Here is a 24,586-nt window from a genome sequence, read left to right on the forward strand (position 1 = left end):
AGAAGGTGAACTTGATGATTATTCTGAAGTTAATGGATTTATTGACAATTCCGATATAATTACAATTCGAAATTTCAGTGATGGATTATTCATTTATTCAACTAATTCTTCTTCAATTCTTTCACTTGAAGTTGAAATCGATAGGGAATCCGAACCATTTAATATATCAGGAACATTTTCTGATCATTACGAAGAAAGAAAATATGCGCAAGATGACATATCACATCTTGTAAATATTGGGGAAATCCTCGAAAGAAGATCTCCAGTGTACTATGAGAGAATAAGAGATGTATGTAAAACAAAAATGAAATCAATTCTTCAGAGAACAAAAACAAAAAAAGATCCGTATTTGTAAAATAATTTTAAAAATGATTTTAGAAATAAACAATGTCATAAGTTCCACTTTATTTTCAAGTATTTAAATTGTTGAATTAATGTTTTATATTCATTATGCCATAGTTCTACTAAAACATATTTTAAAAATCCAAATTTTTATATATGATCATGTCATAAAGTTTTCTTTCATAATGCGTCAACAAAACCGAATTTATGTCCAATGAAGATGAAACTTGGAAAGAATAATATTATCTTGATGCATCAAGGTGACAAATGTAAAGAATTAGATAATTTATCAGTAGCAATAATGCTTGCTGAGAATGGTGTATGTAAATCTTAAAATAGAATACATATTGTTTTTGATTCAAGCTTGGCAGCGTTGATCTACATAAGCGTCAAGCATAAACACCCTCAGCATAATTCGGGTATTCTTCCCTCAGTACGTAGAAAATATGGTAGCTAAAGATCACATTTTGTTTGATGTTGTACTGAATAAATTCTCCAGCTGTAATATCACATTTGCTTCAAGAACTTTAATATGAATCTTGTTAAGAAGTTATGTGCTAAGTCGTCTATAAAGATTACAGTCTTCATTTGAAAAGAATGTAATATGTTGTTCATTGGTTTATAAACACAAGCGTGTACTATCTTCTTATTAATGATTATTTTCAGACATTTCTTAATATAAGAAATTTCTTCAGCAAATGAGCATCTTAAACAATTTTATTGGTATATTCATGTAAGCCATATGGTAAAAAAATAAAGAAAAAAAGTTTATTAATGTAAAACATTGTATAACTTACAGTATCATAAGTTAATAATATTTATTACGTTTGTTTATATATAACCTACAAAAAAATTCCTCTGGGAAAGTCACTAAGTAAATTGATTCTTGATTTCTTTTTAAGATATGTCTAAAAATCTAAAATGTTTAAAAAATAGTCACAGTGACTAGCCGATAGTAAAATTGACTTGTAATTGTACATCGAGCGATTGTTTTCTATTCAATTTTTGAATTGATAGAAGCTTCTATTGTTGAGCTGACGTTAGCAGAACTGTAATGCACAAGTGATTATTAAATTCAAATTATAATCAAACAATAAGATTCGTTGTTTAACAGATTGGGTCTGGTTAAAATCAAGAAATTTTTTAAAAAAAATCATTTTCAAAATGGAGATGTTTTAATAATGCAATTCAATGTGAACTTGGCCGAAAAATTTGAATGATCACCGATTTTTCTTTTACGGTGCCGATGTGTGGCTTGAAATGAATGGACGATAGATTTTTCAAAATATGACTAAGAAAAAATTGTAAAGAGAATTGAATTTTACCCAAACGTTTGGGTAAATATCACCTCATTATCAAAGATGCCGAAAGATTCAGCAATGGGCATTGATTTAATCAATGAAGACCCACAAGCTAAGAACAAACAGAGAAAAACTCGAATTCTTATTGCTTGTATTTTAATTGCTATTGTTTTAATTATTATAATCGCTGTTGTTCTTGTATTTGTTCTTAAGGATAAACAAGAACTATCTGCCAAAGTTGAAACTCTTGAATTTACTTTACCCACCAATGGTGGTATTGAGTCTGCAACTTATCTATATTCAGGAAGAATACTTGTACATTATCACATAAATGGTACTTCTGAAAATTACCTTGCTGTAATGGATGACGATGGAAAGAACTGGCAAGAAATATGGCATGGCTCAGGAATTCATTATAAAGCAAATGGATTTAGAATTATGCCTTTTACAGACAACAAACGTATTTTACTTGGTGATTACATTCTTGAATGTAGTCCTAGCATTGATAATTGTACGAAATCTGAAGCAATCCTTGTTGTATATCCTGAATTAATTGTTAACGATCCTCGAGTTTTTCTTGTATGGTCTGAGTGTATTATTTCTCAAGATGGTAATTACATTGCATGGTCAACTCTTGGTACACCATTCGGATCAATTAATTTCCTTGGCAAAATAACTCGTGGAGAAAATAACTACACATTCTCTAACGTCAAAATCATTAGCAACTCCGAGTTCTTCAAAGTAGAGGGAGAACAACTAGTTCCAATTGTAATCCGTGGAGGCGAAATTAAACAATTTTGCAAAGGTGGAACCGGCGTAACGGTCGCCGGATCAACAAACACTGGAATTGCGAAGTCAATATTCCAAGATCTCGCTTCTGAGCGTGTTACGCCATTATCCCATGAGATTGGCTATGATGAAACCACCATTTTGTCACCTGATGAAAATCTTGGAATTACAATGAGCACACGAAATTCACCTAACACCAACTTTGCAATCCTTGGATTAGTTCCAGTTCCTAATGACGTCATTGTTACATCCACCATGAATCGATATGTATATACATTTGCGATCACAAATGTTCGCAATGGTAAACATCGCGGAAATGTTGGACCAGTGTTAACAAAAATCATGCACTCCATTGAAGATGAAAACTATCATGGCATAGCACTTCATGATCCATCTAATAATTGGACATTTTGTTCACCAATTTCATGGCATCCAAGTAGTACTAAAGCGCTTTGGCTTGAAATTGGTAATTGTGGCGAAACTAAAGGAATTCGACGAATCCGTAAAGCACAAATTATTGGTCATACAGCACAAGAACCAGTTGCAACAAAGCCAACACCAGAGAACATATCATATGCACTCGATTTACAAGAGTTCACTAACATGTCAAATATGACATTTTCAGGAAAAGTCATCGGAAAGAACAGCGGAAGTATTTACATACAAAGAAACGCAACATATGCATATGCCAATTATGATAATTATAGCGATGATGGAAATGTGTTTTATAATGGCGAAATGTACTTCACGCAAACAAGTGATTATGGAGGAAAACTAGTGTCAAAAGTTAATGGAACGAAGACTGATGGCTCGACTGAAAGCGTAATGGACTTCAGGCTGACGTTCTCTTCCGGAAGCGACTTACTGTTTGATGCAGATGTGGACGGCAAGCCGAAAAGTTATGGATACGCGACATATAAAGACAGAACAATTAACGTGGATACATATAAGGATTAAATAAAATTTATAATCTTTTCACCTTTATGTTAATTGTCCATTTGTGAAGTATCTGGTTTAATATAATTCTAATTAGAATAATTATTAATGGAAAAACGACACAAATGTCCATATGGATTCAACATCATAAATACATATAGTTAAACTAAAAAATATTAGAATTAAATGAATACTTATGTTTGTCTCTTTGAATGTATCACTTATTCATTCAATTTAGCAAAAATTTAATATTTTAGTCAGTTTCATTTAAATATTTGTACATAAATAAAATATTAAAGATTTTTTTGAAGTGTTATCAAATAGCACAATTTTTTTTATTTCTTAATGGTCTTACCCATCCACAGTTAAGATTTTTTAAATCCTAATTAACTTCAGTAAACCATTAAATTTAAATTTTTTGTACAAAAATAAACTAAAATTAATACGAAGCAAAAATACACAATTTTATACTTAAGTCCCAAAGTATAATAAAAATTGCTTTACTCAGAACCAAACAACTTTGCATATGACGGAGGGAGCTTCAGTTCTTCAGCGCCGCAGACAGCTTTAGCGATTTGAAGCGCACATCCGACAATATCTTCGTCACGGAAGAAAATGAAAACAGCTGTAAGCGGAACGTTTGACGCCCTTTTCAAGCACTCAAAGAGTTCGCCGCGAACTGCATTCGAAAGCGCTTCTTGTGTTTCATCGTAATCTTCAAGTTGCTTAATGTTTAGTTTTGTAGCAAGAGGCCCAATTGCACGAACTGGATTTGGCCAGTCTTTGATTTGTGCATCAACACAAAAAATAGATGGGACAGATCGAAGAAATAGAATATCTTTGATATTAGTAAGTTTCGAAAAATCAATTAATTCTTTTGAATAATTCAAAATCTTACGCTTCTGGCCTGGAAGAAGAGAAGCAACACGGAGAAGAATTGCTTTGCCAAGACTTGGAAGTGAACATTCATAAACATCAATGGTTGACGCAATATGATTACTATTAGCATCAAATGGATCGGGTGACGCAACAAAGTCAAGGTTATCTGATAAAATTCGCCCAACAAATTTACCAAAAGTAAAACAAAGAATATCAATTGCAATCTGATCACAATTTGAATTGCTGCATGAAGGTACAATAAGAGTATGATCTGAAAAGTCGGAAGGTTTCGAAGACTCAGTTGGAATCCATTTCATTTTGTAAATTGGTTGGAGAAAAGTTCAGAAATGACCGTTAATTTTGAAATGGCATTTTTATTTCAATTTAAATATTTTTGCTTTCTGAGATTTTAATTTGACACGAACAAAATAGGAAATTTCCTTTTAAAGACCCAATAAAACAAACACATAAATAAATTTTTTTATTTTTTTAAAACCAAGTAGTATCCCTCAGTGCTTTAATATATTAATGTGTATAAAAATGATTATATTGATGATTATCAGATTTTGAAAAAAAGTCTAAACACAACTTTTTAATATACACTGGTTGAAAGTTTGCAAACACTCATAAAGGATCAGCAATGTGAATTTGAAATGTTTTAATCCATTAATGAACAAGCAAAGCAATAAACGTCTTTCGTTATTGTGAAGGTTTGTTTGATATCAATGAGTCGTTCCGATCGAAGACTTCCCCAAGAAGCCAGAGAAATATTTTTTCAGAATGGAATTTGCCTAAGCTCACAGGGATCGTCTCGCTTAAAATTTGGGAATACAGAAGTTATAGCAAATATTGTTGGTCCAAAAGAATGTAGATATCATGAAATTGAAACCAGAAAAGCAAAAATTCATGTTAAGACATTTCCAGAAATGCATGAAATTAATGACATAATCACAACTTCAGTTGAAAATTCGCTTGATTGTGCTGCATATCCAGATTCTAACATTGAAATCAGTATCACTGTTGTTTGTGACAATGGGTCTCTTGCATGCTGTGCAATTAATGCTACAATTTTAGCTCTTTTTGATGCAGGTTTAAAATTAAAGCAAAGAGTATCATCTTCATGTTTTGCAATCAAGGATGATGCAATCCTTATTGACCCCTTAAAGCGTGAGGAAGAAATTTCAGATGGTGTTGTCACATTTGCATATTCACATCATGATCACAATGTTTTTTCGACATACTTCCAAGGTTCAATTAAGCCATCTTTGATGATAGCTGCTCTCTCTAATGCTACTTGTAATCAAGAAATGTTCGAAAAATATTTTCAATAAAAATAAATTACCATACAATCATCCATTTCTCAAGTTCATTTTAAAAGAGATATTATAATTTTTCTGTTTATCATGACAAAATAAGAAAAAAAAAAATTAATTTTAAATTGCATAAAAATTAGACCAACCTCCGGATGAAAAGCATCAAAAAATATATTCGGTTTGTACATTTTTTCTAAGAAAATACATTTAAATCATACATATATAGATACCAATAACAAATACCAAATTAATTTTTTTGCTTGAATTTAAACAATACACATGATGTTAATCAAGGAATAAGAAAATATGTGAATATACAGAAATGCTTTATTCCCATAAATTATTTTATTGTTTCAGTAGAAATCTGATCTATATGCCGACCGTTTATTTATTAACGGTTTGGCCTTACCTTTTTAGACATGGGTGCAGGAACTCCATCATTCGGTAAACGACATAACAAGAGTCACACAATCTGCCGTCGCTGCGGATCACGTTCATACCACATTCAAAAGGGAAGGTGCGCAAAATGTGGTTATCCAGAGGCCTCAATGCGTCATTATAACTGGGCCAAGAAAGCTCATGCCAAGCGCACACAAGGAACCGGTCGCATGTCACATCTCAAGAAATGCATGAAGAAACTTCAAGCAATTTATGCACCAAAGAAATAAATCGATAATTCTTATTAATTCTTTATTTATAATTACATTCTAATAACACCTATTACGACAATCTTATTTGCAGTCTGTTCATTTCCAAGTTTGTCAAATTTGATTGGACTACATTTGCAAATTCTTGATTGTTTAAAGCTCCGATCAAAAACTGTTTAACATTTAAAACTGTTTGATCTTGTAAACAAAGTTTTCTCCATTTTCTTTGCTTATAAGAGAATAACTTTGCGAATATTAAAGTGAGTTGAGTTTGGAATCCTTCGACGTTAAATTGTGGAATTCCATTAAAGAAAATCAACGACGAAATAATATTATCACTTTCAGCCTTTGATAAACATTGTGGAATTAGATTTAAAGCCGAAGGGAAAAATCGACCGAAACCTTCCAAATTTCCACTTATTCTTAAAACAGAGAACAATAATGAAACAATACTTGAAATTGTTTCCCAATAATATTGTTGACCTTCGAATTGTATAGCGAATACTGATTCGAAAAGTTTTGCCAAAATTTCTTGTTGATCATTTGGTATTGTACCATTCGTTTCTATTAGACAACGTACTCCAGCTATCGGATATGGAGGATTATTCATATCGCATAGTTGTAATGTTTCGAAGAAATTACGTTGTATAGTTTTTATAAATATTGAACCAATTGCTTGATTTGCTACTGCGTAATATTCAACAATTACTCCAATACATTCGATAATTCGATTTATGTTCTTTTCTTGCATTACAGCTTGGAAATAGTTCCAAAATTGTTCGAAAGGAAATATGTTTGGAAGATATTGTGCAACAGCTGCAAAGAATCCGAAGATTTCATTTGTTAATTCAAGTTCAATGTTTTGCTCGATTTGACAATTTAATTCCATTTCAAGTCCTTGGAAACTTGTTTCAAATACTTGTTTAATAACTTCTTGTGGAATCGGGATTCCATATTTAATAAGTTTCGAAAACCCTCGAAAAGCTAATGATACAATTGATTCATTTTGATCATCGAATTTCTCTAACATTTTTACGAGTAATGCATTATGTACTTGTCCTACAACTTTCGATATAGCAATTGATGTCTTTAATGCGGATTCTTGAACTTGAATATTCTTTGAATCATAAAGATTGATTGATGCTGTATGTAATACTTGGATATATGGGGAAATTAAATTTTGTTGATAACGCACAAGTTCTTTAATTAAATCTAATGACGTTTGTTTACATTCAAGAAAAGAATCAGCAATTGGATTGTTTTCGCCAAGTGTAGTAATATCAAATTGAAGAATTTTAACAATGGAATTAAATAAAAGATTTGGATCAACAGTAAACATATCTGTAGATGAAAGGTTTCTTAATGATATCATACAACTTGTAAATAAAGATGTGTCTTCCATTTGAAGACATTGATGTATAGTTTCGAAAAATGTACCACGTAAATTTGATGTTTCATTTGGCGCATATTTTATTAAATATGAAATAGCTTCAATTCCACTTGCTTTAATTAATGGTTGTTCATTAGGATTACATGAAATCGCATTTATAAGTATTGGTAATGCTGGTTGAATAAAAATTGGAATACTTTCACCAGCTGAAACAGAAATAGCTGAAAATCCAGTAACGATTAAATATTGTAAAGGAAGTGAAACTCTTTGAGAAAGAGCTATGAATGCTTGTATTATTTGTTCAATATATTTATCATCTATTTCGATTAAATAAAATAATTCAATGATGACTGATAAAACTGAACTAATTAATGGCTCATGATCACATTGAAGTGAAATAAAGACTGCATTAAAGAATTTGTCAAACACTTCTAAAAATGAAGTAGAATTGCGACTGATTAATTGATAAAGAATAGCAAATCCGGCTTCTTTAATACAATGGTCATTATTTCCAATACAATCAATTGCAAAATCAAAAAAATCAAAAAAGTTTTGTGATACTAAATCAGGAATATGTTCAATAAAACTAGTAATTGCTGTAGCTGCTGCAATTATTGCACCATTTGAATCAGTTTTCACATTGTTCCAAAATACAGAATAAAAATCATTATCAGGAACACATTGGCAAATATATTCGATAGGACGAATTGTAAACATTACATCGTTCTCTTGGTCAAAGCAGTCGCCCGTTATGGATTGAGAAGCCAAAAGTAATGAAATCGCAACGACTTCGGAAAGAACACTCGAAATTGCTTGAGGATATCTTTCAATGATGTTACAAATAAGCTCAGATAAAAGAATTTTGTTGTTCATGGAAATGGCTTGATCTAAGATAATACCAAAAATTTCCTTAAATAAGATTGTAGGATCTTCAATAAATTGATCTGTCTTAAGGATAATTTTGGAAATCTCACTGACAAGATCAGTGGAATAAGGTTGGTTGGATTTCATTGCTTGATATAATGCATTAACCATTTCATGATAAAGAGTATTTACTATTTGTGGTAATGTGGAAATGGATGAAAGAAGTTCACTTACCATTCGAGCTCCGGATTGTATGATAGGCATTGATGTAGATTTTAAGGCTAATTGTCCTTGCGTGCATAGAAATTCAAAAATTGGTGCAACAATTTCTAATGGTAGATAGGGGATTATGGAAGGGATAATAGTAAAGAATAATTCGTACTTTGATTCTGTTGGATCAATTGTTAAAGATTTGATAAACTCAATTAATTCTCCCCACCTATCACAACAAGATCGAAACACAGGATCAAGTGCATTAATAATAAGATGTCTAACTGTGTATTCTTGTTCGTTTGATAATAAAATAATGAATTGATTAAGAAATTGTTGAAAATGCTCTGATTGTAAAATAATTTCCCAGCAATTTATAAGTGTATATTTTAATCCAATGGCAGCTGCATTCCGAATTGATGGATGCGTTGATGGAACCAATAAAGAAATTAATAGAACAACAGTTTCTGGGTTTTGATAAATTACAACTAGTTCTTGCGCAGCAGCATTAACAATATTTTGATCTGGAATTAATGTTTGTTCATATAAAGTTTTTAGATGTTCTACCATTAGATCTTAAAATCTTGGTCGAGCATAATAAACGGTCATTTAATAAACGGTTTCACTTATACTTTTAACGTACAAAATATATGCAAGAAAATGATATTGATTTACAAAGAATTTGTGATGAATACCAAAAAGATAATGAAAAATTACACTTAAGAGTAAAAGAACTCGAAAAACAAATTTCAACAGGAACTAATGAAATCAAAATTCAAAACAGAAATCTAAGACAAAGAATTTCAGAATTAGAGGGAAGTCAGAAATCTTTAGAAGATTATCAACGTTTACAGGAAGAATATGTTAGTTATGTCAATAAGGCTAAACAAAATGAAAAAGAATTATTAGAACAAATTGATTTTCTTCAAAACGAAAATGAAATACTAAAAAATAGAAATCACAATGCTCTTTTATGGGATAATAACGAAAGAAGAAATGCATCAATTAACTCTGTATTAAGATCTCTATGTTTTGCCTATAAACAAGGGAAAGGCGTTGAAGAAGCATTTAACAATTTTGCTGCTATCATTGCACCTGAAATTCTTGTTAAACATGATGTTCAATCTAAACCAACAAATATATCCCAAAATAATGAAATTGAAGAATTAAAAAAAGAATTAAAAGAATTAAAGTCCAAAGTTAATACACACCGAAAATCAAATATTCCAACATCAAGACTTGGAATTCCATCAACACAACCAAAAATAAGAGAACTTGAACAACAAATATCACAACAACAAACAAAAATTACAGAAATTCAAAAAGAAAACACAAACTTAAGAAATCGATCTAAAGAAAGAAGTACCAAAATTAAAGAATTAAAAGAGCAGCTTGTTAAATCCCAAGATACAATATCAGAAGAAAGAAGAAAACATCAAATTGAAATAGCCAACATAACAATTGAAAGAGATGAATTATCATTAAAAGTGAAATCTTTGCAAGAAACAAACACAGAAAACGAAAACATTAAAAGCGAATATGAAAAGATTAAAGCAAAAGCTGAAAAATTAGAAAAAGAAAATAAAGAACTTAAAAAACCTAAAAAAACTGGAATCGACGCATTTGATGATGTCTTAAATGCAATATCAATGATGGAAGTAGATATACAACAAAGAAAATTGGCTCTTAACAGAATGGCAATGGAATTACAAGATAAATTTGAAGAAGAAAAAAGATTAATGGAAAATCAGCATAAAATCGAAATTGAAGATAAGAATCAAAAGTTAAAAAGGCTTAAAAAAGAATTTGAAGCAATTCTTTCTGATTTAGAAAGAAGTAAAAAGAATAAGCGAAAATAATCTTAATAAAATATTTGTATTGTTTTATAAATATTTACAAAATTATAATTAAATATACTTGAATAGTTGAAATTAATATCTTGTTATTGATAATGATTCGTATCTTTACTTTTAATATTTCATTATAAGAAGATCATTTGTGTATATTTTTTTTCCTCAAATACTTAAATTTGATTCATATATCCAATAAATTTATGTATATGTAAATGTGATTTTTTAATTAAATAGATATCATCTCATATGTTAATTTTAAATATATATAAAAGCAAAATTTTGAGACTGACTAAAAATTTATTTTTGAAGTTAATGTAATTAACATGTACATACAATGTTATATATAATTTCACAGTTCATTCCAAGTAAATATATTTTAAGTTATTAACATGTTTATTAAATAATTTTGGATACTTTTTAAAAAAATTGCACATGAGTTTTCATTTTTTTTGGAAATCTCAATTTTTTTTTTTTGGATTTGCCAATATAGTGAGAATTGCAGAATATATAACATTCATCAGTTTAACCTTTTCTAATACTGAGCATTCTATAGAATCTATTTTACTTCTATGAAAAAAATTTTAGCTGCCATTTTTAAGCTTGGCATATCTTGTTGAATGAAAGTGTAATTTAAAAAAAAATATTTTTGGCTTAGAGAATCAGCTGATTAATTTTTTCAATTTTTCATAAGAAATCATTTTTTATGGACACTATTTTGTTTCTTTAATATAATACATACTGTAATCATATGTTCTGAATATAGACTCTATTAACCCATTTTAAATAAAGATAAATTCGTCTGAAAAAAATAAAAACGTTAAGTCACTTCACATTAACTGCCTCTTTTGCAACAAATACTTCCAAATCATCATTCTAAAACAAAGGAAGTTCCGCCTGCTTTAACCATTAATCCAAAATGGAAGCCTCTGAAAAATGACCTTATTTCTCATATTTATTTTTTAATGACTCGATTTGAATTCGAAGCACTTCATCAATTATTTCTAAGCAATAGTTCCATAAATTTTTCTCTATCTACATATTCATTTCCGTATTTTTTCTTTCTAATTTCATAGATCTCAATTATTAGGAAAACCATTTTCCAATTTTTGCAATTCTCCTTTATCTCCACTTTTACTTCCATTAGACAACATTACTCTTTTACATGTAGCCTCTATTCTTGGCTCACTTGAACTTTTTTATTTCATTCAATCCGAACTTCACATATCAATTGACTGTTTATCAGCCGATTCATATACACCCCTTCATTATGCGTGTATAACAGGTTCGATTGAAATTGTTTCTTATATTCTTTCAAATAATCCCGAACTTTCAAATTCTGTTTCCAACAATAACATAACATTCACGCCGTTATATTTAGCAACCAAATCAAAATCAGCCGAAATTGTTCGGATTCTTTTGGAAAATGGCGCAACAACTTCCAATGATGTTAATTTCGAGAAAACGCCAATTTACCAAACGATTTTACTTAACGACTTCGAAAGTTTCGAACTATTAATAAATTTTTATCCGAAATATAAAAACGAAATGTTGAAAGTGGCAATCATTAATAATAACATAAAAACACTGAAATATTTACTCGAAATGAACAAACCGACAAAAAACGAAAATGATTTACTATACTATGCGTGTTTCTTGTCGAATGTGGAAGCTGTTAGAGTGTTATGTAATTATAACTGTTTGGACGAAAACGAATTCGATGAACTTTTTCCTGTTCATTTGATGTGCCTGTCGAAAAATTTGGAAATCGCAAAATTGATTTTGAAAAAAAATATCGACGTTAATAAAGTAGATAAAAATGGTTTCACTGGACCTCACTATATGATTAACGCAGGTTCTGATGTGTTTATAGGGATAATGATGTTGTTATTGTCAAATGGATTTGATGTAAATAATATTAATGCCGTTTCAGTCCTGAGCGAATGTTGTTTGTGTTACCCATGTGATTCGAAAAAGATCATTTGGTTGGTAAATAATGGGTTTTCGACAGATGAAAAATTGAAAATTAATAATGATGAAATGACCATTCTTCAGTTCTTGGAAAAATCCAACCCTGAAGTATATACAAAAATTGTACATGAAAATGACAGTAAGCATGATATTTTGGAAACAAACTTTGAATGATCTTTAGTTAAAACTTGTATTGTATATTAAATCAAACTGTGACCAAAAAAATTACTTTGTGTTTATTCTGAGTTCACAATCAGTAATGAGCTGTATATTCTGAAAGCAAAAATCGAATTCGATGATTTGAAACAGGCTCAGTCAAACGTGAAAAATAAATTAAACGTCTGTAACACTCTCAGAAAAATTGTGATAAAAGTGTATAAACCGCCTTTACGTTTAGAATTTTCATTTTTATAAATGTCAACACCACAAAAGGGAGCTTCAGCAGCACAAACACCTATCAAGACACCAGTTACTCCCAAATATCCTAAAAAGGAACAGAGTTCCCCAATCAAAAAATATCTTCCATTGGCCATTATCTTAGTCATAGCAATTCTTGGCGCTCTTATTCTCAAAAAGAAGACTGACGATAAGAAGTTCTTGATAATTTATGCAGCAGTAGCTTTGGTTATCTTTGTTTTGGCATCATTCAAACTTTTAAAGAAACAAAAGACAGATTAAATGATAATATATCTTATTTTCTTTTCTTTTTGATAATTGTGATTAAGTGTTTTCTGTAAAATTAAAATATTAATGAATTGATTAAATCAATTAATTTCATATTCTTTATTGCACCAACATGCTTTATTAAACCTAATGACTATTTCAAAGTAAGACAGCTTCATTTTGTAAATGACTCTATCATTTGAAAAAATTTAATCAAATAATCTACAAAATTCACATATGATCCTAATATACCACAATAACCTCATGATTGCAATCTGTCTTTGTGGGCACGTCAAAAAACTATGATAGAAATCTCATTTACATGCAATATCTTTTCTGATAAATTTTTGCTTTTTCATGTCATAATGCAAAAACAAGATTTCCTTATCATAAGTTAATCCATGTTGAATCCAAAAAAGAAGTTTTGTCATAACAAATGTTAATCAATTTTTTCAATTTTTATTGAATCGATTAATTTTTCTTTTCTAAATGGTTTTAAACAAAACATTATAAACGAATAAAAGAAAAGTTTTACTAAATGCAAATTCTATAATTTTCTGTCATTTTTCACTCATGCAATTTCAAGATGAGAGAACTCAAATGCGTCATCTCCGAGTATCTCACGCGTATACTCTGGATTCTCCTCTTCGTTAACTGTGGAACAATATATGTACACGCCGAATGCAATGCCGAGTGAAACAAACACGATAGCAATGAACGCAAACACACCCGAGTGGTCGTGGCGCGCGGCAGAGGAAGAAGCTTCGGAACGTGGACTTTCGCTTGGTTCTGATGAGCTTTGACTTGTGAGCTCTGACTGAGCGCTTTGACTTTCTGACTGAGGACTTTCGTTTGTTGACTCTGATACTGAACTTTGGTGTGTTGATTCTGACTGAGGACTTTCGTTTGTTGATTCAGCAATTGAACTTTGGTGTGTTGATTCTGACTGAGGACTTTCGTTTGTTGACTCTGATACTGAACTTTGGTGTATTGATTCTGACTGAGGACTTTCATTTGTCGTTTCTGCAACTGAACTTTGGTGTGTTGATTCTGACTGAGAACTTTCGTTTGTTGACTCTGATACTGAACTTTGGTGTGTTGATTCTGATTGAGGACTTTCGTTTGTTGACTCTGATACTGAACTTTGGTGTGTTGATTCTGATTGAGGACTTTCGTTTGTTGATTCAGCAATTGAACTTTGGTGTGTTGATTCTGACTGAGGACTTTCGTTTGTTGACTCTGATACTGAACTTTGGTGTATTGATTCTGACTGAGGACTTTCATTTGTCGTTTCTGCAACTGAACTTTGGTGTGTTGATTCTGATTGAGGACTTTCGTTTGTTGACTCTGATACTGAACTTTGGTGTATTGATTCTGACTGAGGACTTTCATTTGTCGTTTCTGCAACTGAACTTTGGTGTGTTGATTCTGACTGAGGACTTTCGTTTGTTGACTCTGATACTGAACTTTGGTGTATTGATTCTGACTGAGGACTTTCATTTGTCGTTTCTGCAACTGAACTTTGGTGTGTTGATTCTGACTGAGGACTTTCGTTTGTTGATTCAGCAATTGAACTTTGGTGTGTTGATTCTGATTGAGGACTTTCGTTTGTTGACTCTGATACTGAACTTTGGTGTATTGATTCTGACTGAGGACTTTCATTTGTCGTTTCTGCAACTGAACTTTGGTGTGTTGATTCTGACTGAGGACTTTCGTTTGTTGATTCAGCAATTGAACTTTGGTGTGTTGATTCTGACTGAGGACTTTGGTGTGTTGATTCAGCAATTGAACTTTGGTGTGTTGATTCTGACTGAGGACTTTGGTGTGTTGATTCTGATTGAGGACTTTCGTTTGTTGACTCTGATACTGAACTTTGGTGTATTGATTCTGACTGAGGACTTTCATTTGTCGTTTCTGCAACTGAACTTTGATGTGTTGGTTCTGGCTGAGGACTTTCATTTGTTGATTCAGCAATTGAACTTTGGTGTGTTGATTCTGATTGAGTGTTTTGGATTTCTGATTCTGATTGAGGACTTTCGTTTGTTGATTCAGCAACTGAACTTTGGTGTGTTGATTCTGACTGAGGGCTTTCATTTGTTGACTCTGAAACTGAAATTTGACTTGTTGATTTTGATTGTGAACTATGGTTATTTGATTGAGAATTTTGATTTGTTGGTTTAGACATACTTTTATCAACCATTCTCATTTGTGTGGTAATTAATTTAGCGGTAGTATCAATAAATACTGTTGAGTGAAATTTATCATTTATTGTAAATTTTTGAGAGGGGACATCATCCACGTTATGATCAAAAAAATGTTTTTGTTTTTTGGTGAATATATTTTGCTTTTGGTTCTGTGTTAATATAAAGAAGAAGAAAAACATCGTAATTCACAAATTTTAGGGCACCCCATCATCATATCACTTTTGAAAATGGATTAATGATAATATGTTTTTAGTCAAATACATAATTTCAATCACGCCATTAGAAAAAAAAGAAAATGTACTGTCTAAAAAAAATATGAAGAAAAAAATGACAATGTTTATGCTTTTCCAAAAAGTCTACTAAAGAGTCCAACTTCAAGTTTAGTTGTGAGCATTGTTTGCAGTTCTGGTTGAATTTCTATTTTTTCTATTTTTTGTTCTTCATCTGATTCAAATGATTTCATCATATAAACAGAATCTTCTCTCCTATCTCCTTTTACAGCGTAAAAATTAGGGTATATTTTTTGACCAAAGAATCCGTTTTTCATTAGAAATTGAAATCCTTTTTGATTTGATTTTTGAACATCGCACATAACTCTGATACAAGAAAAATGTTTCTTTAAAATTGTAAATGTAACATTAAGTAGTGCTTTGCCAAATCCACGATGTTGATATTTTTGTGCAATTCCAAATATATAAATATAACCATCTCTTGTTCCTGACATTCTACTAGCCCAAGCACAACCAGCAATAGAAACGCCAATAATCTTTTCATTATCTTTTTTCTTTGAAACAAGAACTAATGATAAGAAGTTTGGTCTTGCAAGTTGCTGATATATCGCTGAAGAGTAAGATATATTAGTAATAGAACTATATAATTTTTCAATTTCTTTAGTTTCATCTGGTCTTAATAAACGAACAGAAAATTCTTCTTCGCTCATTTCCTTTTTTTTATATCACATTTCATGGTCGTATTACTCATGAAGCCGTTTATTTCTTTTTTGACCATCTTTGTCCGAACAATTTTCGAGGAGGTTTTGGAGGTTATTTATAAACCACAAAAATGAGCAAAGAGTTAGGGTTTGATTTTAGCTTATATTCCAGAAATACGAAGTTACTCTCCAAGACAGGCGAAATACCACATCTTAAAACAGGTACTACAATTGCCGCTATAACTTATAATGGTGGCGTTGTTTTAGGCGCTGATACACGTGCTACAGCTGGTCCTGTTGTTGCCGTAAAAGACGAATTCAAAATTCACTATATTTCTGATAATATTTGGTGTTGTGGTGCTGGAACTGCAGCTGATACTCAACAAATTACTGATTTAATTTCTTCAAAGCTTAGATTATTCCAAATGAACACTGGAATGCAACCACAAGTTGCTCAAGCAGCAAACTTATTGTCTAGCCGCTTATTTAAATATGGTGGATATATCCAAGCTGCCCTAATTCTTGGTGGATATGACTACAAAGGACCCTCAGTATATACAATTTATCCAGATGGTGCTTGCTCCAAGGCTCCATTTACAACAATGGGAAGTGGAAGTTATGCAGCTGTATCTGTTCTTGAAAACGGCTGGAGACCAAACATGACCGAAGACGAAGCCAAGGAATTGGTTGCAAATGCTATTTTGGCTGGTATTACAAACGATCTTGGAAGTGGTTCAAATGTTAATTTATGTGTAATCAATGAAAAAGGATCTCAGTACATCAGCGGCTACAAGGTAACCAACCAAAGACAATTCAGAATGGCTCAACCAATTATTGCTTGTGAAATCGAAGTAATGAAGGAATCTGTTCGTCCAATTTCAGTTCCAGAAGTTCACTTGGAAATTCTTGATGGAGTTGCTGAGTAATGAATAAACAAAGCACTTTTAAAACTCAGTTTTTTTTTTTTTTATGATTGACAAAATACAAATTACTCATTAAATATTCTATAAACTCATCTCATTCTTTGACTTAAAACTTAAAATGGCTAAGCGAGTTTAGAATTTAAAATAAGATTTGATTTCAATGTGAGAAATAATGAAATATACGGAGGGTTTGGGGACGAAAACGGAATGATCCGAATCGAACTATGTTCTCCTATTTGTCTGATGGTTTCAGAATACGGAGCAACCATGCTCCGACCCTGTGTCCAACAATTTGAAATTGAGAAGCTTTGTTCGGTCCGACTTGGAAATGTTATGCGAAATCAAAAATTTTTGTTCAATACTTTACAAAGTTTATTTTCAGTGGTTTATGACGTGCTGTATTGAATAGGTTCGTCAGGTTCTTGCTTCATTTGGTCGAGTATGAGCAATATCCATTTTGATTCACCAATCACAGGAATTTCGTCGTTTTCAAACCATTTTGTTGCAGGAACAGAAGAAGGAATTTATTACATTATGAATTCTAATAATTGTCAAATTGAAATGCAATTTTCATTACCTTCACTTACAGGAATTCCATCTCCACCAATGTGGTCAAGTGATGGTGATTTCATTTGGTGTTTTTTAGATAATACAACATATTTCTTTAAACCAGTTCCAACAGCAAAAATTGAATCATTCACATTACCAGCACCAATTGTAAGATTGTTTCCACATACAGATGGAATTTCAGCTGTTGCTCTTTTAGCGAATAATACAATTTGCCAAATCAAACCAACAACAGAACAGAGTCTTTCATTCTATGGTCCTTTTTCTGATGAAGAAAGGGTTATTTCAATTGTCAGATATGATCGCAAATTAGCTGTTATTATTGAAAGCGAAAATCCACAAATTCAATTCATTGATACAACAACTCTTGAAATGACAAATACAATTTATCTTGAAAAGCGTACGTCCAATATGTTTTTTGCTGTATCAAGTAGCTTTGGTATTGTTGTTTTTTGGGCTGATGGCCATTGGGAGAAATTCCTTGATTCACTTTCTTCAGTTGGTACATGTGCATCTGCAATTGATATCAGCATTAATGGCTCGCATCTTTGCACATCATCACCAGATGGTATCCATATTTACGATCTTAAGTTTGATGCCGAGCTCCAACATCTTAACGTTCACTCAAACGGTTCCATCCTATTTAACAACACAATTGCTTCTTTCTATGAGAATGAAGTCCGTGTTACTCCATGGAAAGGATTAAAAGTTACCACATCACGTGCATTAATTGGATCTGCCACACCTACAACATGTGAAGAAGTTAACATCGAACTTGAATATGATCCAACACTTGCACAGCCTACTACAAATGAAGTTACACAAAGTGAGCCACGATTTTCTTATAAATCCATCGCTAATGTTATTAATAGTATTATGGAAAATAAATTTGTTCCACAACATATTATTGATCAAGCAATTGAACAATTAAAAGATCCGATTTATGATGACATTCGATCATTAGCAATGTTTCATTTATCACCATCTATACCAATTGAAGAGATTGCAAAAGCTATAAACGAAAAGCGATTATCCGATGCATTAATTCTGATGAAGAAGATACAAATTTCAACTCCTGAAGAAGTTTCGGGATTTATTCGATTAATGATGAGTATATTAGAAGAAAACGAAATAATTTTAGCGCATTTCATAATGAAACCAATTGATCCAACAATATTACGTAATTCATTAAAGTTACTTAATTCTGATGAAGTTGATATGTTATTACATTTCTTAGCAAAGTTAATGTCATCACGAAGAAGATGGAAAGATTTGAACGCTTCTTTAGCTGCAATTGATTCCATTACAAAATGGTCATCAATTCTGATAACAGAACATTTAGTTAACTTAAAACTAAATAATAAAACAGAAGGATTACAAAACTTGCAAATGGAAATGAAAGAAGAAGCAGAAAGAATTGAAGCCGCTGGTAATTGTTGGTCAATATTCGAAACACTCACAGAGAAAAAACATAATTTCCCGCCATCGTTTTTGTATCTTGTTGAAAAACTACAAATTCCTGAATAAAGAATAATAAATGTATCTATGAAAATGAATTGTAAATAAGTTTTTTTGTTATTGTTAAATTGTGAAAAACAAAAATCGTTTTAACAGAGAAAATGTTGTTTCACGAACTTAAGAAATAATCTAAATACAAAAGAAGTTGTAATAAATATTGGAATAATAAAGGTAAACTTTTGTTTACTCATTAATAGGCTTTGGCCCCACAGAAATCGCAGCGATTAATTCATGCTTGCTCTTGCATTTGTTCTTGCATGGCGTGTCTCACCACAAACTGGACATTTCATTCCTAAATCCATTGACTTCTTGCAATTCTTGCATGCCAAAACGCACGATGTGTTGCTCCTGAAGAACCGCATACAGCGCATTTTGATTTACACCCAACGCAAACTGAAATAGACATTTTGTTTGTGATGTGAAATCGAAAATGCCACATGTGACAAAAAATTGCTCCCCTAGGCACTTTTTATTTTTATTTTTATTTTTTTTGGTGACGATATGATTTTTTGAGTGAAGTGTTGAACACCGGTGTTGCTTGATTTTTTTTTATTAAATACAATTCGAACCATTAAATACTTATACCACTAATTAAAACAAAAATGCATGCCTAGGTTAATTAGCCAATAAAAATATTGTTAACATAAAAATGTTAAATCAATAAATTAAATTGTATTTTATAAAAATAAGGATATCCGAAAAAAGTTAAGTCAAAAAAGAATGTTTGATTTTCGGATCAATCTCAATTAAAACTTAAGCAAAAATTCTCATTCAAATTTTAAATAATTAAATTTATTTTATAATATTTCCAAATGAATAATATTTACTTATACAAACATTATATTGATACTTGTACATATGTAAAATCTATTGACTTGTTAAAAACAATAAAAACACAATAAAATCAAAAGTCACATTTAATAACGTGGCATTCCCATTCTTAGCGCATTAATAATATCTGAAGCTAATTGTGGGTTTGGCTTATATTGCCAAAACTGTTCTTCTTCATCATCTGCATCCGACGCCCATGGATTTACAAACGAAAACACAAGTTTTACATATTTCCATATGCGACAATGGAAGTTACATCTTCGTTCAGTTGTTGCATTTGGAATCTGATCTTCAATGAGAGGTGTTTCTAAGTTGTTTTCATATGAATGAGGGAGCTCTGCGATGTCAGCAATCACTTGGAGAACGGCTGATGGCGTTAGCGCTGATTCTTCAAGAGATTGATTATCATTATCTGGTAAAGGTAAATGCGTGGAAGTGATTATAACCTGAGCGTTTGGACCGAACTGAGAACGGATCCATTGTTTAAGAGTGCCAATTGTGTCTGTATTTTTGAAGATTCGAGATTTGGTGGAATTTTGTCCTTGGATAAGAATCCGTGTAGAATCTGAGCTGCTTGGAGGAGGCTGAGGATTGTTATTGGTCTGAGGTTTGGGTTTCGGCTTTTTAATTGGTCTGAAGTCTTCATCATCTATAACAATATTTGGTTGTGGAATATTAAGGTCTATTGTTGAAAAAAATGAAGAAAGTATTTCTGGTGTTGGGTAGTCAGTCCAAACATGTGCAATAGCTGGATTATTTGGTGCAAAATAGACAAGTGAAGGAATTGATTTAATATTAAAAATCAGCTGAAACTGATTAAGTTCGTTTTCGTTGTGGTCCTTTGAAAGACGAAGAACAACAAAATTATATTGTAATGTAGATAAAACAGATTCATTTTTCCAAAATTGATCATGTTCTGCAGAACTGTTTTCCAATGACACTAAAAGAGATACATTTGGGTGCACTCCTTTGTAGTTCATTGCGGTATTTAAATCATTTTGAAATAGCACCATTTTCCTCTTTTTTAACGCTTTTGACCAGATTTTATTTTATATAAACTATTCAAATAATGTAGAAAAAATTGATTTTCATTTTGATTCATTCCAAGCGAGAAAAAAAATTCAACATATAATGGTTTTGATCATTTATCTAAATCTTCAAAATTTAATTGCTAATGATAATCTATCCGAACTTTATTTCACTTTCAATTTATTAACACAATTAAAAATATGAATTCTTTACTAAAATCTTTTTTATTTATTTATTATAAAATCAATAAATTGTTTAAACTTGATATCATTAATCGTAATTCTTGTTGATAAAAAGGTTAATAATTTTTACCAAATTCTTAATCAAAAATAATTTAGGTATTTCAAACTTAGTAAATGTGAAAACCCAATCAAGAGATATGCGTACTTACTAAAATTCAATATACAAAAATGGTATATTAAAATTAAAAAAAAAAGTAAATATTTGTATATGGAAATATATAAAGATAAAGTGCTACTTAATTATTGTTAATAATTCCAATTATAATTTAGCTAAATATGGTTAAAATGATCATGTTTCACTATTCAGTGGGGATAACACTTACAACATAATGTAATCTATATTTAACTTTCATTTAACAGAGGTCATTGCTGAAAAAAGATGGTTTTCTATCTAATCAATGTTTCCCATTGTTAGAAAGCTAAATATTATTTTTAAGAAATTATAATTTCTTTTTAGTAATTTATTCAATTATTTAATTTTAGATTTTTTCTTTCTGAAATTGATGGCATTCTAGCGATTTTTTTAATTACACATGTAACAATTTACAACAAAATTTATTTTTATTTAACTATGAATTTTTTAGTGTTTAATTTTTAGTTGAGGGGATGATATATTAACGTGCTCCGCTCTCCCAGAAGATGATCGCAAACGAACACTTTTGAACAGAAATATTGCTTCTCTAGTAAACTTTTTGATATAAATACAACGAATTTGAAAGTATAAAAATTTTTGGTGCAATGTTTTGAGACGATCAAAATCCATGCCAAGAAAATTCATATTTAAGAATCAGAGTTCTAATTTTATAATAAAAATTAATATGCATGCTTTTTATAAACATTTACACCATTATGTTCGAAATCAATATGTCACTAAATAAAATAATTTGAATCATTTTCTTATTTCCTGAAATATTACACAACATTTATTGATAGGCACAAGCCAATAAATCCAAACACATATTTTTCCACATAAAAAAGAGACTATACTACTGTTGAACGCCTGTTTTTAGAGATCATTTTTGTTTTCCATTTGAAAAAGTTTATCGTTTTTGATGTGACGGTTACTCAGAAACACAGGACAATTAACATTGGACAAAAATGTCATCTCACTTCTTATCATGACTATTCTTGATAAAGGATGGGAAAGAACCCAAATCAAAGTTTTCTCACGTTGGTGCGCAAAACACCTTGCCACTAAGGGAATCAAGTTCGAAAGCGTTCTTGACGAATTCGCTGATGGTGTCAAGCTTATCCAACTTCTCGAAATCATTGGCAAGGAACCAATCACTGGCAAATGGCACCAAGAATGCAAGAACAGGTACCACATGATCGAAAATGTTGGTATGGCCATTGATTACATCACCAACAAGAAGGGTATCAAGCTCGTTAACATCAGCCCAGATGATATCGTTGACAAGAACACAAAGCTTACATTAGGTCTTACATGGTCTTGCATCAACAAGTTCGCCATCGAAGATATCTCTGTTGAAGAAGCTACTGCACGTGCAGCCCTTCTTATCTGGTGCCAAAAGAACACACAAGGTTATGAAGGTGTTAACGTTACAAACTTCACAACATCATGGTCATCAGGTCTTGCCTTCTGTGCATTAATCAATCGTTTCCGTCCAAACCTTTTAGATTACAATGCACTCGACAAATCCGATCACACAAACAATTGCGCAACAGCTTTCAAGGCATGCGAAGAAATCGGACTTACAGTCTACCTCGATCCAGAAGATCTTGTTGACATCACACCAGATGAAAAGTCTGTTGTTACACAAGTTGCCGAATTCTTCCACTTCTTTGCCTCAGAATCAAAGGTTGAACAACAAGCCGAAAAGCTTAAGAATGTTATTGCCATCCAAAAGGAAATCAGCGCTCTTAAGGACGAATACGTTGCAAAGGCCAACGAATTCATCGCTGCTGTTGATTCAACAAAGGCCCAAGTTACATCAGAAGAATATGGTTGTACAGTCCCAGAAGTTAAGGACAAGCTTATCGAAGTTATTAACTATTCCCGTGGTGTCCGCCCAGGACTTGTCGACCAAAAGGCAGAAGCACTTCGTGTTTGGTCACAACTCCTTACCAAGTGCAACTCTAACAATCGTCCAGCACCATCATATCCAGAAGGTCTTGAAGCAGAAACACTCAACGACAAGCTCGTCGACATGGATAACACAGCTGCACAATATGTCAAGTCAATCCGTGATGAACTCCGTAAGGTTCAACAAGCACTCCTTGATGCATATGATGCAAAATGCAAGGAATTCTCAGAATGGACACAAAAGGTTATGGAAGAATCATCCAACCTTCAAGGCGAACTTGAAGAGAAGCGTGCAAGACTCGTTGAAATCAACAACGAAATCGAAGAAAAGAAGCAAACAGTTTCAGAACTTAATGAGCCATATGCTGAACTCGAGAAATATGACCTTCAACTCGATGCAGAACAAACACCAGACTCAGTCGAATCAATGTTCACAACACTTTCTTCACACGTTGCTAACATACTTGCTTCAATCGACGCCGCCATCGCTGCTGCTAAGGGTCTCGAAATCACAGAAGAACAACTCGCTGAATTCCGTGAAACATTCCAAACATTCGATAAGGATAACTCTGGTACACTTCAATACTACGAATTGAACGCTTGCTTAACAGCTCTCGGTGAAACTGCTACTGATGATGAATGCAAAGAAATCATCAACAAGTACACTGGAGGTGCTGAAACACTTGACTTCGATAACTATGTCAAGTTCATGCTCGAACGCTTCTCTAAGGCTGAAAACAAGGACACAACAATTGAAGCATTCCGCGCTATCGCACAAAATAACCCAGTCGTTACTGAGGCACAACTTCAACGCTTCTTCAGTGATGAGGAAGTTGAATACCTTAAGTCACAACTCCAAGAAGTCGATGGAGGTTATGACTTTGCTTCATGGGTCGAAAGCATTTACGCTTAAACAATTTTCCATTGACACTATTTTATTTTTCAATTTAATTTTGTTTCAATTTAAATATAAAATGTATACAATTTTGTTTAACGTTAATTCACGTTATCTTTTTCTTTTTATTGACAACTGGAGCGAACAGGAAAATATTTTATCAATTTATTTATCTTCGCCAAAGTCATGACTTTTTCCTTATTTGTATATGGGTAACGTTTTCTTTTAAATTGATCCACGTATTGTC

The 24,586-nt window shown here is 31.7% G+C and overlaps 11 protein-coding genes across 11 annotated transcripts; 7 read left to right on the top strand and 4 right to left on the bottom strand.

Annotated features, from left to right (window-relative positions):
* Positions 1 to 1,703: 1,703 nt before the first annotated feature.
* GO595_009762 (Uncharacterized protein) lies at positions 1,704 to 3,389 on the top strand (the record flags this gene model as incomplete). Its single annotated transcript, XM_067923483.1, has 1 exon — positions 1,704 to 3,389. One exon carries the CDS (start codon positions 1,704 to 1,706, stop codon positions 3,387 to 3,389), a length of 1,686 nt encoding a protein of 561 aa, XP_067770072.1.
* A 479-nt stretch (positions 3,390 to 3,868) lies between these two features.
* GO595_009763 (proteasome assembly chaperone 2) lies at positions 3,869 to 4,564 on the bottom strand (the record flags this gene model as incomplete). Its single annotated transcript, XM_067923484.1, has 1 exon — positions 3,869 to 4,564. One exon carries the CDS (start codon positions 4,562 to 4,564, stop codon positions 3,869 to 3,871), a length of 696 nt encoding a protein of 231 aa, XP_067770073.1.
* A 609-nt stretch (positions 4,565 to 5,173) lies between these two features.
* GO595_009764 (exosome complex component RRP46) lies at positions 5,174 to 5,578 on the top strand (the record flags this gene model as incomplete). Its single annotated transcript, XM_067923485.1, has 1 exon — positions 5,174 to 5,578. The coding sequence occupies one exon, from the start codon at positions 5,174 to 5,176 to the stop codon at positions 5,576 to 5,578; it is 405 nt and encodes a 134-aa protein (XP_067770074.1).
* Positions 5,579 to 5,979: 401 nt separating this feature from the next.
* GO595_009765 (60S ribosomal protein L37-B) lies at positions 5,980 to 6,228 on the top strand (the record flags this gene model as incomplete). The annotated part of the gene is made up of 1 exon (XM_067923486.1): positions 5,980 to 6,228. The coding sequence occupies one exon, from the start codon at positions 5,980 to 5,982 to the stop codon at positions 6,226 to 6,228; it is 249 nt and encodes an 82-aa protein (XP_067770075.1).
* Positions 6,229 to 6,280: 52 nt separating this feature from the next.
* On the bottom strand, positions 6,281 to 9,241 carry GO595_009766 (uncharacterized protein; the record flags this gene model as incomplete). The annotated part of the gene is made up of 1 exon (XM_067923487.1): positions 6,281 to 9,241. One exon carries the CDS (start codon positions 9,239 to 9,241, stop codon positions 6,281 to 6,283), a length of 2,961 nt encoding a protein of 986 aa, XP_067770076.1.
* A 3,665-nt stretch (positions 9,242 to 12,906) lies between these two features.
* Positions 12,907 to 13,170, top strand: GO595_009767 (uncharacterized protein; the record flags this gene model as incomplete). The annotated part of the gene is made up of 1 exon (XM_067923488.1): positions 12,907 to 13,170. The coding sequence occupies one exon, from the start codon at positions 12,907 to 12,909 to the stop codon at positions 13,168 to 13,170; it is 264 nt and encodes an 87-aa protein (XP_067770077.1).
* Positions 13,171 to 13,726: 556 nt separating this feature from the next.
* Positions 13,727 to 15,340, bottom strand: GO595_009768 (putative Cytadherence high molecular weight protein; the record flags this gene model as incomplete). The annotated part of the gene is made up of 1 exon (XM_067923490.1): positions 13,727 to 15,340. One exon carries the CDS (start codon positions 15,338 to 15,340, stop codon positions 13,727 to 13,729), a length of 1,614 nt encoding a protein of 537 aa, XP_067770078.1.
* Positions 15,341 to 16,421: 1,081 nt separating this feature from the next.
* Positions 16,422 to 17,216, top strand: GO595_009769 (putative 20S proteasome beta2 subunit; the record flags this gene model as incomplete). Its single annotated transcript, XM_067923491.1, has 1 exon — positions 16,422 to 17,216. One exon carries the CDS (start codon positions 16,422 to 16,424, stop codon positions 17,214 to 17,216), a length of 795 nt encoding a protein of 264 aa, XP_067770079.1.
* Positions 17,217 to 17,654: 438 nt separating this feature from the next.
* GO595_009770 (uncharacterized protein) lies at positions 17,655 to 19,307 on the top strand (the record flags this gene model as incomplete). Its single annotated transcript, XM_067923492.1, has 1 exon — positions 17,655 to 19,307. The coding sequence occupies one exon, from the start codon at positions 17,655 to 17,657 to the stop codon at positions 19,305 to 19,307; it is 1,653 nt and encodes a 550-aa protein (XP_067770080.1).
* A 908-nt stretch (positions 19,308 to 20,215) lies between these two features.
* Positions 20,216 to 21,109, bottom strand: GO595_009771 (UBX domain containing protein; the record flags this gene model as incomplete). Its single annotated transcript, XM_067923493.1, has 1 exon — positions 20,216 to 21,109. One exon carries the CDS (start codon positions 21,107 to 21,109, stop codon positions 20,216 to 20,218), a length of 894 nt encoding a protein of 297 aa, XP_067770081.1.
* Positions 21,110 to 22,518: 1,409 nt separating this feature from the next.
* On the top strand, positions 22,519 to 24,357 carry GO595_009772 (putative alpha-actinin; the record flags this gene model as incomplete). The annotated part of the gene is made up of 1 exon (XM_067923494.1): positions 22,519 to 24,357. One exon carries the CDS (start codon positions 22,519 to 22,521, stop codon positions 24,355 to 24,357), a length of 1,839 nt encoding a protein of 612 aa, XP_067770082.1.
* Positions 24,358 to 24,586: the final 229 nt, after the last annotated feature.

The sequence above is a fragment of the Histomonas meleagridis genome (genome assembly GCF_020186115.1).
Source record: "Histomonas meleagridis strain 2922-C6/04-10x chromosome Unknown contig_95, whole genome shotgun sequence".
NCBI classification, from domain to species: Eukaryota; Parabasalia; order Tritrichomonadida; family Dientamoebidae; genus Histomonas; species Histomonas meleagridis.